General features: G+C 40.5%; 2 protein-coding genes across 3 annotated transcripts in view; one reads left to right on the forward strand and one right to left on the reverse strand.

Moving 5' to 3' along the window:
- Positions 1-5,016, forward strand: part of LOC149473135 (lysosomal dipeptide transporter MFSD1-like) — a 30,736-nt gene extending 25,720 nt beyond the window's left edge. Inside the window, exon 14 of the mRNA XM_089682672.1 lies at positions 295-5,016. Within this exon, the coding sequence (XP_089538798.1) occupies positions 295-411 (117 nt within the window). The 3' untranslated portion in view covers positions 412-5,016. The remainder of the gene's footprint in view (positions 1-294) is intronic.
- Positions 5,017-5,052: 36 nt separating this feature from the next.
- The window catches only part of JPT2 (Jupiter microtubule associated homolog 2), a 52,739-nt gene continuing 41,954 nt past the window's right edge, over positions 5,053-15,837 (reverse strand). For both annotated transcript variants that reach the window (XM_089682680.1, XM_089682678.1), the window contains exons 4-5: positions 15,171-15,219; positions 5,053-11,920 (exon numbers count right to left, since the gene is read on the reverse strand). In XM_089682680.1, the coding sequence (XP_089538806.1) occupies positions 11,700-11,920; positions 15,171-15,219 (270 nt within the window). In that variant the 3' untranslated portion in view covers positions 5,053-11,699. The remainder of the gene's footprint in view (positions 11,921-15,170; positions 15,220-15,837) is intronic.

Genomic DNA, 15,837 nt, shown 5'->3' on the forward strand with positions numbered 1-15,837 from the left:
CATGGCAATTTTGTGGCTCTTGGGTTTTTTCTGTGACAATCTGCTGCTGGCTTCAATACTTTATACAGCTACAGATTAGTGGTATGACATGACCACTAAAATTTGCATTGGATAACATGATTAGGTACTGGAGCAGCTATGCAAAACTGATGGCTCAGGGACAGTAATGCCGTAATCACAATGACACACACCTTTCATTAAGGGAAGTTTTATTTTGCAATCCAAAATGACTCATGTGACTAACAATATATTATTAGGTCTTTTTGCTGATCTCTCCTTTCTGCATGTCACCAGGGAGGCACACTGAACAAGACGTCAAAGCGAAGACCTCAGGCGGAGCCCGAATCCAGAGATGAAGCTGACAGAACACCTATCCTGAATGACGAGGATGACCGCAGCTCTATCAACTAAATTAGTGTATCACCAGATCCAATGTAAAAGAAACCCACCATGAGATATATACAATGGTTGCCATTGCAGACCTCGCCTGAAAATGCTAGTTGCTTCGATTTATGCTGAGCCTGGTCTTCACTCTTTCAAGTCGCAGACTGGGAACAAGAATAGGGCTTAAGGATTTCTGATTATCATTTCCTGCCTTGCTGTTCCAGGTCATTGAAGCTAAACACAGCCAGACAGTTAGCATTTTCAGAGAACGACCTTCATCTATGATATGACAGGTGCCTTTCTAACCAGCAATACATAAAGCATGGCAGTGATAATATTACTCAGCAAATCACATTTATTATTTCCTTAAACAGGCTCTAGAAGTGTCAGCTGTATTCATTGATAGAGCAATAGACACAACACCGATTCATGGGCCGGGCTGTATTTACCATAATGACCCTCATCAGCCAATGCCATGTACAAGTGATTGGGTGGCTGCACACTTTTACATAGCTGGGAGCCAGTAGAAATGTATACAGACTCCTGGCTTCTATAGTGCCCAGCCATTTGTTTACATGCCACCACTGTCACCAATTGTAGTTGTTGGTGGCAGCAAAACATACCAGTTAAGGAAACTTTGCGCTATCACTACTTTCGGTTCTTTATTGGTCTCCACAGTTGAGGTTCTGCCTATATAATATATGGCTGTTTTTTAAATTAATTCTGGTGTCCTGAAAGCGATGACAAATTTTACAGTGTTGTTCACTTTTTATTTTTATTGAAGGAATTTTACCTGTTTGCTGTTCAATAGTAATGAGTTGTGGGGCAGAATGGGCCAGCTAGTGACCTTTATTAGTAGCAGGGTGTAATATACATCCTGTGCTTCTTGATTGAAAGGAGTAAGATGAGTTAGATGGCTTGTTGAGTTTTTATTGCCATCAGCGTCCTTCCCTATGCTTGTTACTTTATCTCACTGCCTGTGTTGGTGACACCCAGGGCATTGCTGGTATCCACTGTCTATATATTCTTCTGGAAATTAGACATCCACCCTGATGTTGGTAGCAATGAAAACGTGGTAGAGGATCTGACCCTGTTTGACTGCAGCTCCACTTTACATAATGTGTTTGTGTGCATAATAAATAAATATACATACATATGCACACACACAGCTATTTACACACTTGATAATTTCACCCTAGTTTACCCTATCGAGTACATGGGCTGAAGGGGCATTGTGTATGGGAACATTGCATTGTCCCCTTAGTGTACCCCCATTACAGTGTTTGTGCTCTTGCTGAGCTGGGACATTAGTGCAAGGAGCTTTTCTAGGAAAAGGCTGCAGTTTATAGAAGCCAATAACTCCATGCAAATACACAAAGGGATCTATATGAAAAAAACAAACAAAACAAAAACTTTGCTTTACGAGTGTAACAAACATTCCACAGCCCCAATGAACCTTGCAGTATTTTGTGTAATAGAATTGTCTCTGATGATCATAGGTGTCATCTACACCTAGTGGCCATAATGCAGTATTTCTTTTAAAATACTTCACCCAGGGAAACAAACGCACTAAGTCCACTAGATGGCACTTGCAGTCATTGGAGATAATGATATTACACAAATTATGGCACGCACCATTGGGGCTGTGTGACGTTTTTGTCTTATTTTTACACATGGACCCATAAATATGAACTGGTTTCCTGTAATATTTGTGATTCTGTTCAGCTACTTTTGATTACCTGCTACGTGGTGACACCACGGTTACCTACTATTGGTTTCTATATCACCTTTCTGATCTTTGGACAAGGAAAGGGCATCATCATACTGTTAAACCCCCTTTTTAAAATATCTAAATCCCTCCATCTCCTATTCTCAGTGCCTGAAATATGTTATTTATGCACTACAGCGCAGTTGGCTCACCGTTCATACCTTCGTATTCAGATTTTGGTTTTGCACTTGTAAAAATCTAACAGGGACGATTTGAGGCAGTTTATACTTTTATCACCAAATAGGTTTAGTTTGTATTAGGGCTCATTCATATGGCAGATTAGTGGCATCCTTTGCTGGCAGATGTATGTGCAGACATCCCATTGAAGTGGATGCACACGCAGCGCCACAATCGCACGTCTAAGTTTGACAAGAGGGTAGGAACGGGTGCACAGATCTGGACACAGGCTTTGTTTTCAGATCCATACACCCACTCCTGTCTTCATCTCCAAGGTGGATGCACACACATATGCCAAAGGCTCTGCACGGAGCACTAATCTGCAATGTGAATGAGCCTTTAAAGATACTAAACCAGGTTTTTTTTTTTTTTGTATTTGCCTGGAGTTCTGCTAATTGGTATAGTGGTGTTTTCCTGTATGCAAGGTTAGCGTTCTCAGGTCTGTAATTCAGGTGTACAGGGTCCTTAGGTACTTCGGGAATTAAAAAAAAAAAAACTGCAAGCGGTGCTCAGCAACTCTATGCTGAAGTTTCTGTGCCATCTGCCTGATCTTTGGGGTTAGAGCAAGGGGATTGACAATTTAAAGGAGTGCTCAGTAGTGATCCCCTTTTATAGTCCAAAGTCTTCCATTTGTTAGAGTACCTATAGCCTAAATAGAGGATATTTATTTTAATGGTGGAGATTATTGAGCACATATCTAGAGCTTACTTAAAGATAATCTAGTACTTCTTAGAAATTCTAAGTGTGATTGGGAGTGGGACTGAGTGTTGCATCGCTGCAGAGAAACTGCTGCTTCCACAACGACAGCAAGGGTTCTTCTCTACAGCATGTCAGCAGGGGACTGGCTTTTCTAGTTAGGTTGTGGCTGCTTTCTAAAGAAAATGAGCAGTAAGGGTTTTAACAACCTTTGTTGGTGTTGGACAGAACACTGCTTGCACACACAGAGCAAGGGTCCTACTGTAAAGCATGCTAGCAGGCCTGATCATGAAATATTTCAACTGCAACTTGATGATGAAGTAATCCTGCCTCTGACCTCACTGCTCATATTAGTTATTTGCCATGTTGTTAATCCATCAGGTGGCCAATACCTGGGATTTTGGTTGGTCTTGGAGCTGGCATGTATTTTAACTTCAGAGCAACCAACTCGGTAATAACATTTGTTTTGGATGGAATTGTCCTCTTAAGAAAGGTAGAAGAAGCAGCCATTTGATGTAGCTGGTATAGGCATTTCCGCCACAACGTGCATTGACCAGAGTGTTTGGAGTGAGCATGCCAAACGTAGAGGAGCAGGATTGCTTTGGCTTATAATAATGTTGTAATTCACCCATCGCACTTTGTCCTCATGCACACTGGGTGTTTTAAAAATGCCGGTAGCGTTAGCTGTCATGTTAACACAAGGGTTTTCCGCAATTTTTTTTTTAGCATTTTTGCGTTTATACAAAAGCAAATACATTTTTTGCTAAGAAAAAAAAAAAAACCCCACCCGTTTGCCACGTTTTACCGTGTTTACCAGCATTCGAGCATTTTAATAGCTAAAATTACTCTAGAAACCCACTAGTTCTGGGGGTTTTTTTCCAGCCAAAAAATGCTGCTTAAAGTCTGTGTCCATGGACACATAGGACAACATGCTGGGGAGTTTACTGACTGTAGATTTAGCCTTGTAGAAAAACCTTTCCTGTCTTCATACTTGTAGCAATTAATCTGATATTTTTCTAACACAGTTAAGCCAACCATCGATGGTTCGAATCGGCCCGAGATTTGGTCTACGCTGAACCAAGTTGTTCGATCGATCAACTTTGGTATAACCAGCCTGTTGGATTTTACATGTGATTATTGCTAGCAGCTGTTGGGAAGTGAAGAAAAGGCAAATGTGCAACAGAAGGCAGAGGCATTAAAGTGTATGTAATGCCACTATTTTTTTTTAAGCAGAGTAGGTAATGTTTAAGGCCTGTTTTAGGATACTTTTCTTTTTCCAGTTTATCCTGCAAGGGAAAGTTCCTGACGAACTGAGGCTCTCGTGTACAGAGCTGGATCATGATGGGGCTCAGGTAAATGGGGGGGAATGCTGCACACAGGGTTTTTCTTTTAATTTTTTTTCCCCCTTCTGTTTTATCTTCATGCTTAGAATGCATGATTGTACAACACCTTTACAACCACTTTGTTTATTGAAAAAACAAAACACCATTGGACAGTTTGGCATGCTCATTTGTTTGATTTGGCTAGGCCCGCATCTCCCCCCCCCCCCCCATCCCTCTCCCATTTCTGAGCAATAAAAACCTTGCAGGGGTTCAAATCCCTCCCTTCTCTATGCAAAACAAAAAGGTTTGTAAACATACATTTTAAAGTTACCTATTGCTTTGTCCTGCAAAGGTTTACTTTGGCATGTGCATATGTATAATCAGTATCCTGTGTTAGTGATCAAAATATTCCATTATGTTTTTGTTACTGTAATAGATATGTATTTTTTTTTATTAGTTTGCAAAAAACTTACCATTGTCTTGAAATAACTACAGTAGGCAGAATTACTCCCTGGGGGTCTAGATACCACTGGCTGGGAACTTCTGCTATGGGCAGTGCCTTCCTTTCAGTGTTCTGTATGCCACACAGAGGAAATATTTGCTTCTCAGTGTGATTTTTAACTTAGAAAAAAGGGATTTTTTTAACTAAATAAAAGCTGATTTAATGTGTTTGGTTTTGGAGTCTTAAGAAAATTTGCACATGCATTAAATTAACAAAATACATTGTTTATTAAGAGGTGCAATATGGTAACAATATAAATGGCATCAGGCTGATAAATGAAAAAAAGAAAAAAAAAAAAAGAAAAATGAAGCCTGCTGCAAAAAAAAAAAAAAAAAAAAAAAAAATCACAACAGCAGGACCTGTACATTCAGTATACAGCAAAATAACATACTATAATACATGCCCAGGAAGACTAAGGCCTCAGATAAACAGGTATGTCCAATGGCACCAGGAGGTGGCGCCTTATGATCAGATAACTGCGAATGCGGGTGCAGATTTCCAGCTGCTGTGTGAAGTTTGCAGGTCAGTAAAACTACATGTAGGAGTTGAATTACATCCATTTTATTTATTTTTTTTAAATACAGGTATTGGTCTGAACTGCTAGGTCACATCCCACAGTGCCGCTCAGGCACTCTCCCTGTCCCTTAAGTTAATGAACACTTGCATTGCTGCAGATTGCCCAATAAGAGTGCGAGTCAGCCTACCTATTGCCTCTCCTATTAATGATGGAGAATCATTCCAATGAATGTATATGAGTGGGGTATAGTGTCATGAAAAGATCCAACAAACCTACATTGACAGTTGGGTTATATTAAAAGGAAACTGCTTCCAACTGGGAATAATCTTAGGCATGTTCAGCTCCTAGTCCAAAATGACCTGAACAAGCCCATCATTTACCGTCAGGGCATTCCTTGCCTTACAGCTGTATGCATACAAGGGGTTTGTATAAGCTATGGGGTCTGGAATGCCTTGACCAGTTATGATTGGCCAGTACGGTGACAGCTTCCTAGCAGGCTTGCTCAGATGGGTTTAGACTAGGATCTGCAGGCGCCTGAGCTCACCCCTACTACCAGCTTTGTCAATGTTTTGAGAGATTATCAGATAATAAAATGAGAGAGAGGACTCTGATTGCAAATGGAGCCAACTTCTTGTCTGTAAAACCCTTTGGGGATCTTTGGTTACACCACTACTAAAGTAATAGTGATGTAAAGCATAAATTCCCTTTTTAAGCCCAAATTCTCCCCAAACTAAAATTCCCCTCTTCCAGTACTCCTGGCAGCTTGTAGATGGGCACGCTCCATGTAGCACCCCCACCTCACCTGATACTACAGTGCCAAGGGCAGCCATCACTTTTGCCTACCCCTGCCTAAAAGAGTCCATTTAAAGCAACCTAGGTTCTTAAAATCTTTATCAGAAGTAGGAAAGGCAAGTTTATTGCTTAACCCCTTCGCACTGGCACCTCCCAGCCCTTTTAGGGTTTCCGAAGCCAGGATGGGGTTTAAGGTCATGTGACCGCCGTGACATGCCGTCACGATTGGGAAAGGTCCCGATCAGAAGAGGAGATAGAGTACCGGATTGGTGCTGGGAGTGCGCAGGGCGCACACTCTCAGCACATATGTTCTTTTTTTAATAGAACGCAACTGTGCAGCTGCTTAGCCTTTAGGCCAGGAGGCCGCAAATTTGCGTTCGACTGGCGTGAAGAGGTTAATAAAGTTGATTTCTGTGACAGGGTCTCAAAGCAGAATAATAAGGCTGACACTAGGCTGTTCTTGATATAGGAAGGGTCAGTACAGCAAGTAATAACACTCTCTCCAGATCAGCAAGGGAGCGTTTACAAATGAATGTAAATCCTAATTCATACCAATATTTATATAATAGTAACCTGTCATTTTAGGTTTGCTGCTTCTATAATTATTACTCATTGAGGTTTGCATATTATATACCAAGCCTTCTTTGAAGATTATAAAGCAAATAAATTATACCCTTTCCAAAATGTCCTGATTTAAAATTCCTTGGCCTTCGTGCTTCAAGTGTTCGAAAAGCTGAAAGATCACTGATTGCTATAGGAAGCAATTACATTTACAACACTTTTTACACAGAGGCATCGCTATTTCAGTGGCATGCATTCACTGACTATACTGGTTCTCTCTCATTTTCCTTTGTTGAAAGTAAAAAAAAAAAAAAATTAAAAAAAAAGGAGGAAGCTGGTTACTATAGGCAGTTTTTTTTAACCTTTTTTTTTGTCTCACACGCTACCCCTCCCAGACACTGCACCTCACAGTGGGAGGGTTTCAGCAAGAGGCAGTACTGCTAATCCAAAGCAGTACACAGGACTAGTATAGCCAGGTGCTGACCTACAAGCCTATAGCATTGTAAATCAACAGTGATAATGCTGATGGCCACACCCTGTGCAAACTCCTCCATCCCACTGCAGTGTAACCAGGCACAGCCTGGATGACAGTGACACCTCTAATCTGCATTCAGGAGCAGTACAGTATTGTTGCCTCACCATCACAGGAAGCTGCAATGCAGTGGAAGGCTCAACAGGTATTTCTGGGACTTTACAAGAGGGCTACAACAATTCAAAATGTATCGGCACTTACAGTTTTAAGTACTGCAGCCCATAATTTTTAATGGGAGGCCATAGTTCTACTCTTTTTGGTATGCTGCAATGGACACAAAGTCCAACTTCTTACTGGGCTATGTTGTGGCTGGACAATTAAAAGAAAATATACATTCTACACAATCTCTAACCGTCACGTAAAATCAAAGATATGTGGCACCTTTTAACTAGTATTCAATGTCATTTGTCAAATTACAGTACAAATCAGTCAAACTTCACTTATGAATAAGCTATGTTCAATATACAGCACATATCATTTCTTTCCTATGAACTGCTTTCAACAGTTTTTCAGAAGTACAATACAAGGATTGCTTGTCTATGCACAGTGAGAGACATTTTGTTTGGGTCAAATGGAAAAGGAAAAAAAAAAAAAATCACAAGAATGGCAGCACTTGCCTCAGTAAAATATAGGAACATACATAGATGTATATAGCAATGCAGTCCCAACAGGGCTGACCGCAATATGTTTTAATGAAAACCTTTGAAAAAATATAGTGATCCTTTTATTACTTGATGTGTAATGAGTCAATCCTCTAGTACCTTATATACACATCCAATAGAGGGAAATCTACTTCTAGTAAACTGAAGATGGGCAAGACAGGAGAATATCCTGGTAGAAGTGAAAGACAGAAACAGTCTTGGGCAAGAATTCCTGAGCCTCAACACTTCCCTGTGTAAAACTAGAAAGGGTTCTTTGAATGAAAAGGCTGCCAGCTTAGACATTACGTCTTGCAGAGGTGATGCCTACAAGGAATACCACCTTGTGGGTGAGTATAACAACAAAATGTTTAAATGGTGGTTTACCAATGCCAGAGCCATATTCCTAAACCATCAGGCCAGGGACCATCTGGTCCTTCATACCCAAAGAATCTATCAGTCCAAGGACTTGATTGACTTGTCTCACGACAACAGAATATTGCCTTGGTAGAGGTCTGGTGTCAAACTGGGATTTCTGCCAAAGAAGAAAACATCAGGCCCAAGACTCTCATAAAAAAAAAAAAAAAAAAGCAGAATTAGACAACTGGACTAAACAGCATGAATCAGAGATTCTGAGATATCTCCTATGGAAGAAACACTGGCCTGAGCTGTGTTCTAAAGCTGTGTGACTAGACCCAGATACTTCAAATGAGAAGTTGGTTCCAGGGATGATTTATGGAGTTCAGGATCCATTCAAACTGCTGTAACATCTGGACAGTCAGACACATTGACAAAGCCTGTGTTGGTTTTTCCTTCAACAGGAGGTCATCTAAATATCTCAAAAGTGCACAAGAGGGCTAATACAGAGGACAGCACCACAAATTGGTAGTGGACAGGGCTCACAGCAAACCTTAGGAAATGATGATACTCTGGGAAAAAAAAGGGGGCATATATAGGTAAGCATCCTTGATTTCCACAGATGCCAGCAAGTTTCCTGGTGTAATGGTGGATTCCATGCAGAATTGTTTGTTAGTGTTCAATCCTCCTGTAGGTGATATTATAACCTAAGGGTGACATCTCATGCTCTTCAATGGAGAGAAAACAAAAAAAAAAAACAAAAACACGTATTTCCTATTTTTTTTTTTTTTTCACATTAGTGATAGGGTCTTCTTCACATACACTGATAGTTATATGGATACAAATGTACACATCATTACCTTTGTACCGAGCCACTGGAGATGATGGCACCATTTAAATCACTGGTAATTTGTTCAGGAACACACAAAGCTGCCTCCAGTGTAACTATGGTGTATTCCTAGACAGTGAAACACACATTCACTGTTTTGCATGAGACACCGCTCAGACTGACCCAGTGCTCAGAAGATGTGTGGCCTCAGCAAGCGCTGCTCCAGCCATACCCTCAACACATTTTTCCCTACTTACCAGGGCTAGGTCACCTCTGTGACAAAGCCCCTATGGGCAGGGTGAAACATGTCAGAACTGGAGCAGCGCTGGCTGAGGCCACACATCTTGTTAGCATGGAGTCAGCCTAATCAGGGTGTCATGCAGAACAGTTTGACACTTCTGGATGAGTGAACTGGATGCCTGCTTCCATCTTCTGAGCACCAGCAGGGGGATAGTCAAGCCTCATCTCTAAGTGGTTCTTCATGATCACTTATACATTCAATTAAAAAATCAAGCCCACCACAACGAACTGCATTGCCATATCTCTCTAAGCATATCATCAGCTACCAAGGCAAGAAGCGAGCCTTATTTATCAAAGTTTCCGGGGGGGGGGAAGAAGCTTGTGTTTTGCCCACAGCAAATACAATTCTCCCATCCATCATCTATGGCAAGTTATGAAATGACAAAGTCTGGCTGATATAGGCAAGAAATAAGTATAATTAGTTACTACGAGCAAAGCAGACAGTACTTTTCAGGCACAGAGTTTGAAAATTTTCTAAAAACAATGATGGACTGAATGCTCATGAATATTAATCTGACTTACAAAATGTCTGCCAAACTCAGATTAAGAAATTAGTTCATCCTGGGCTTGGTGCCCCTGGCATTCAGGTATCACTTCTGATTTTTTTTAAAAATTGTACACCAAAAGAAACCAACATCATTTTAAATCAACTCTTTCAGAACACAGCCAGACTATCTAAAGATATATGCCTTGTATGTATGATTTCCTGCTAAGGATCCTCATTCCAGCCTAAAAAATGTCAAAAAAGGCTCAAAGCAGATGTTTAGGCAAAATTTTTTTTTTCTTTGCTCTGTACAGTATGGGTAAAAGTTGGAACCTCTTTCAGATTTTTACTGCTATTTGGGTCTCTATTAGAGAGATTTACTTACCCCTTTCTATCCTGCTGACAACACTTTCCAGACTGGAAGTGAGGGAACCCCTAACCTCCGCAGAGACAGATATAAAGATCTTTCCTTTAGTAAAGTGGAGAGGAAGGCTGGAATCCCATTACATTTTTATTTCTATATCCCCGTTACACATTTGCCCCAACTCCCTGTTTTCACCAGGACAGGGAAGGGAGGAGAAATCTCGCAAATGGAGCAGCAGATAGCTATAAAACCTGCCAGGAATTCTAATCTTTCCATATCAAAAACTAGAAAAAGGTTTTGGAGTTGAGGTTTTTTTTTTATATTAACAAAAAAAACAAACCAAAAAAAAAAAAAAAACCAATAACAGAGTCAGCAGGGATAGTTTTCAGAGTCCCCTATGTTTAAAGCTAGGTATTGTCATTTTTACATAGTTACACTGGTCCAACTTAGAACATCATAAGTATATATGCACCATACCCGTGGGATTCCTGTGTAAGCTGGGGGGGGGGGGGGAAAATCACACAACTTTTACCTCACCCAGAGAATTCTTTGCAATTATAAAATGCAAAGTGTCCTCTGAATGACACTTATGCCGGGTGGGCAAGCCTGTGTGCCGTAATCAGAAGAGTAAGTTGCTTGGCATAAGACCTGGAAGCTAGTGGCAATCAATATAGGAGCAGCGCCTACTGTGGTCATTTCCAGCTTCCATATGGAAGCCACAGGTATGACACACACACATGCTAACATTAGTCCAAGCTGAACCAATGTAACCAAACAAAAAAAAAAAGCCATACCTAAACTTCAGCTTTAACCTATCCAATCCAAGCAAAGAGGCCTGCAGAAGCAATGTTTTGATCACTGGTACAGTAGAAGCCATTAAGAGCACCAACCCAATTGCAGCAATGCAGATACTTGGTCAAAACTAATCACGTTAATGCAGCTATTTCAAGAAACTCAATAAACAACATCCTAAAATGGAAAGCGCCTACAAACAGCCACATCATTGCTAACATGGAAAGAGAAATATATGATGCCTAAATGGTTAACCAGCTTCACTGGTCTAATGAAGGCACACTTATTGGTGGTGGGTCAGTTTCCAAAATGGCTTTACCTCAAACAGGATACACTGAACAATTTTATTGGGAAGCAAACCCATGGGACATTTGTTCTGTCACTAAGCCACTTCATTTTATAAGTTACTTAAAAAGGCAACTTTTTACTGATAAAACTGCAGTATTAAAAAGGCATTTCTCCCGCTACCACAGACATAAAATTACCTTTCTGCAATACAATACGCAGTTGTGGTTAGGATGGCTAGGTGTGATGGGGTATTTTCATCCATTTGGTACAAAGTAGCAGTAAACTTGTAATTTTCAGCCCAATAATAGATGCCCAGCACTCCACTGATCTAAGCGAATTAGAGTATGACTGACATGCATAGGGCCACTCCCTGCCAACTCGATTACACTTTAGTTGTTAATAGAAGGTGACACTGGATTTGCCCCCTGGTGGGTTCAGGACTCTGTTGTGGGAGCGTGGCCGGGGGCCTAGGTGAGGCTCATGTCTGGAAATGTCTATTTCTGGCATCACAACCTTCTTCTCTTCTTTGGCCACGGGTGTCTTTACTTCTGGCGTTGGTTCTGGTGTCGGAGCTGGAGGTGGAGGAGGCGGTTTTTCCGCTTTCACTTCAGCCTTCACTGCAAGACAGAAAGACCACCAAGTTTAATTTGTTGTTTGAGGGTCACAGAACACAAATCAAACCCAGAAATTGTGTATGCTGCCATTTGCAACTAATCTTGGTTCCATTTTCCAGAGAAGAAAGTTGCTATAGGCAACTTCTCATTCTGTGTTCTTTCACCAGCTCCTTATATTATAGGATACATAATCAAAAACAACGCACAGTGTAGAAAGTAAATGTATACCAGTGTTTTAAAAGCAACCCATTCACATTAGTTCCTTTTCCCACAGGATCTTAAAATGTAATGTTTCCACCACCATAACACAACACTCTAAGGCCAAAATTAGTAGTGGTCAACTTTCGAGACAGGACAACTCAAGCATAGGCCCATATAGAATATTCAATGTATGTGACACTACAGAAGATTTGTCAAAAGAAACAGTGTATGGCCACAGTAAATGATCAGAGACTACAGGTATGCTACAGAAAATAATCAAAGACTGCAGACATTCAGAAGGCCTTGGAGACTGGAGACATGCTGCAGGAGACAGACGGAAGACATATTACACAAAATTTCTAGAGGACAATGCCACTGCAGGCGCCCCCCCACAAACCAATGCTTCCACATTTATTCTCTCATCAGCTTCCATAAAAAAAATAAATGGCAGCACATTTTATATTCTATAGTATGCCTCTTCTGCAATAAAAAGCCCATCTGTTCTCAAAGTTTTATGTAAAGCATCACTTCACTAACAGAAAGAACTATAAAGAAATATTTTTCTTTACTAGCCCAAAGCATCTAGGCAGTGACAACACAGACTACTTGCTCCTGAAGTCTGACAGCCACTGGCTGGCCACCAGGAGCCTATATATGATATAAAGCTGGCCATACACTATACCATTTTCTTGCTAAATTTCCTTTAGAATAACCTTCAGCTATGTACTGCAAGGGCCTATCTGACTGCATACATATTGAAATAGTTTAGATTTGCCAAAACCATATACTGTGAAGTCAAACCTAAAAAGGAAAATTGGATAACGTATGGCCAGTTTTAGTCAATTACCTATTAGTATGTTCTGGATTGAAGTGCAATTTCAAGCTATTTCCAACTAAGCTTAAACCTTCTCCAACCCCCTTCTAAATCCTATTCTAACTGCCCTGTAGAAGGAAGATGCTTATACTTAAAGCAGATCTCCGGGCAAACACTTCTTTACCTGTTCTTGTTGCGAATTTCCTACGTTCACTGAATCCATCTTCTGCTTCACTCAGTAGTTGCTCTGAAATAGCCTATTCATTTTCAAATCAAACTGTTAATTTTATTGGGTTTCCTATTTGTAAGACCGGTGGCTGCGATGCCTCCTATTCCCCAACCACTGGTCACAGCACATCCCTGCTGTAGTTTGTTTCTCCAGGAAGCAGTGATGTAATTCGGCCCCACTTGCAGTGGTGTGCAGAGCGAGACTCAGATACATTCAACATGTACAGGTATAGTTTACCCACCCACATTCAATGCAATTCCCTGTGGATGATGGGAGCTGTAGTATCTTTTTACTGTAGAGAGAGGAGAGGATATGAGGTAATCCCAGCTGTTAGACCTCCTTGGCAGAGCAGATGCTGGTATCTTGAATTAGGAACCTTTCATACAGTTGTTTCGTATATGCCGGTTTTTCATCTGTACGTTTACAGATGAAAAATGGACACCCATGTATTATTGCTATGGACTAGCGTATGTAAAAACGCAAGATCTGTTAATGTCCACATCCGTTTTTTTTGGAATGGAAGAAAACCCTATTTTCCTCCGAAAAAAAAAAAAAAAAAAACCGGACGAAAAACAGATGTAAAAAAGGACATACAGTCAGTTTTTGAATTGGTAAAGGATGTAAAAAAAAACGGATGTGAACTGATGAAAAACTGACGTGAACTGATCTGTTTTTTTTTTTTCCATCAGTTCCGGCTTTTTGTTTTTTTTTTCTTGGCAAAAAAACATAATGGAACAGAGAGGACTTCCTAAAAATTCAGTTAGACTTTTCTCTTCAATGGTAAAGAATTGTTAAAATGTATTAACTTCTTTTTGTTTTGTGTAGGGGGTTGTACAAAATAGGTGATTTTTTTTTGCCCGGATCTTCTTTAACTAATCTGAGGGCATCCACCCCGGTCACATGATCAGCTCCCAGAGGAAGGCAACTGACAATGGATGCTTCTCCCCTAAAGCCAGCAAGATCCCTCATAGTAGATAAATATAAGCATCTTCCTTTCACGGGGCAGTTTGAATAGGATTTAAAAAGGGGGTGGGAGCAGGTTTAAACTTAAAGTGGAATTCCAGGTTATTCCTAACCAAGGAAACCATTCAAACTTCATGTAGATACTATGCTTGGTGGGACTTCAACTTGCATCTCTAGTACTTTAGGAAATGGTTAATATTGTGTTTCATTAACTAAATGTGCTACATTTTTTCCCCCTCCAAAGCCAGCACATTCTTTGCCACTGGCTGCCTCATTCCTGGCCAGTTATCTGGGAAAACTAAAACAAAAGCTGGCTTAAGATATAAATTTATAAATATACAAATCTATAATAGTAAGGATGTGTATCTGCAGAACCATTGCTTTTTACCTTGCCTATCAGCAAAATTCCATGGCAATAGCAAGCGCTAAGCCCCTCAAAATGTGCCCTTGCTTCTGCTGGGTGACACTCATGTTCTGTAATGGAGGTGTGTTTCCTAGAGAATTTTACGAGCTTGAGATTCTGTTGATTTTTGAGCATAACCATTTGTGCATTCATTTAATAAATGGTAACGTAGGTAATGCACAAGGCTGGTGTGCCCTTGTTCTTTCTCCTGCCACCATAGGTTTTATCTGTAAACTGTGACATTTCTTTGCTAAATGAGGCTGTATTCTGCACTCATAACAATCAGTAAATACAAGCCATAAACTACACATCCAGGAAGCATAGATGTCTAGACCATGACTAGGATGGTGAAAACTAGTTCTGCATCTTCAATGTGCTGCCACCCCCTTGGACCAAGTCTCTTCTTTCAAACATCTAGGAGGTCGACAACTGGTTCAAGACCTGCACTGGACAACAAGCAAGGGTGCATAGGAGCCAGCACTTTAAACAGTAAGTTTCTTGATCATCTTCCCACAGACCTACAACTGTCATTTTATTTGTTACTCATACCTACCATCCATCTAGAGATCCATGCTTCCTGGACCAGCTAAGAAATGATGAAACACATTTACATACAAAGTTTCTGTGATTGGGCTGTACTGACCTGGTTTGGTAGAGGCGGAAACTTCTGGTTGTTTTAAAGAAATGTTGTCCTGTTAAACACAAAAGAGTCTTTGTAAACACAGCAAAAATAACAAAACAGTATATAGCACGTGATTCACATGGCAATAAATACTTTTAAAAGGTGTAGAGGGTCTCAGAAGAAAACCTCTAAAACAGCACTAAAATTTCAGTGCAAATGAGAACATGGTTAATTTATACATTAAATTCAAAATATCTGAATAACCTCAATATCAGAAAACACTGCTTATACAGGAGTGGAGTGTTTTTTTTTGGGGGGGGGGGGGGGGGGGTTCCTAATCTGTAAAAGCACTGCTATGTAAGCCTATGTGGCCGTGCACACATAGGTGTTTACAGGAGTATTTGAACAGGTAAAAAAAAAAAAAAGGCGCGTATCCACGTTAATGCATTCTAACGGCCAGAATTAATATGAGCAGTAAAATGCATTTACGCTCAAATGCTAGATGCGCATAAACGCGCGTGCAATACACAGATTGTTAACACGGTTTTTAGGCCATAATTCCCTGCCAGCAGTTCTGGCATTCAGAGGGGCTTTTTCCCAATGATCCATCTACATGAGGCCTAATGCAGACATCAGTATACACTTACCTTCATTTCACTTTCACCACTCACTCAGTTTAGATGCCAAA

Source organism: Staurois parvus, unplaced genomic scaffold (assembly GCF_062004578.1).
Source record: "Staurois parvus isolate SC_StPar_1 unplaced genomic scaffold, SC_StPar_1.0 ptg000018l, whole genome shotgun sequence".
NCBI lineage: Eukaryota > Metazoa > Chordata > Amphibia > Anura > Ranidae > Staurois > Staurois parvus.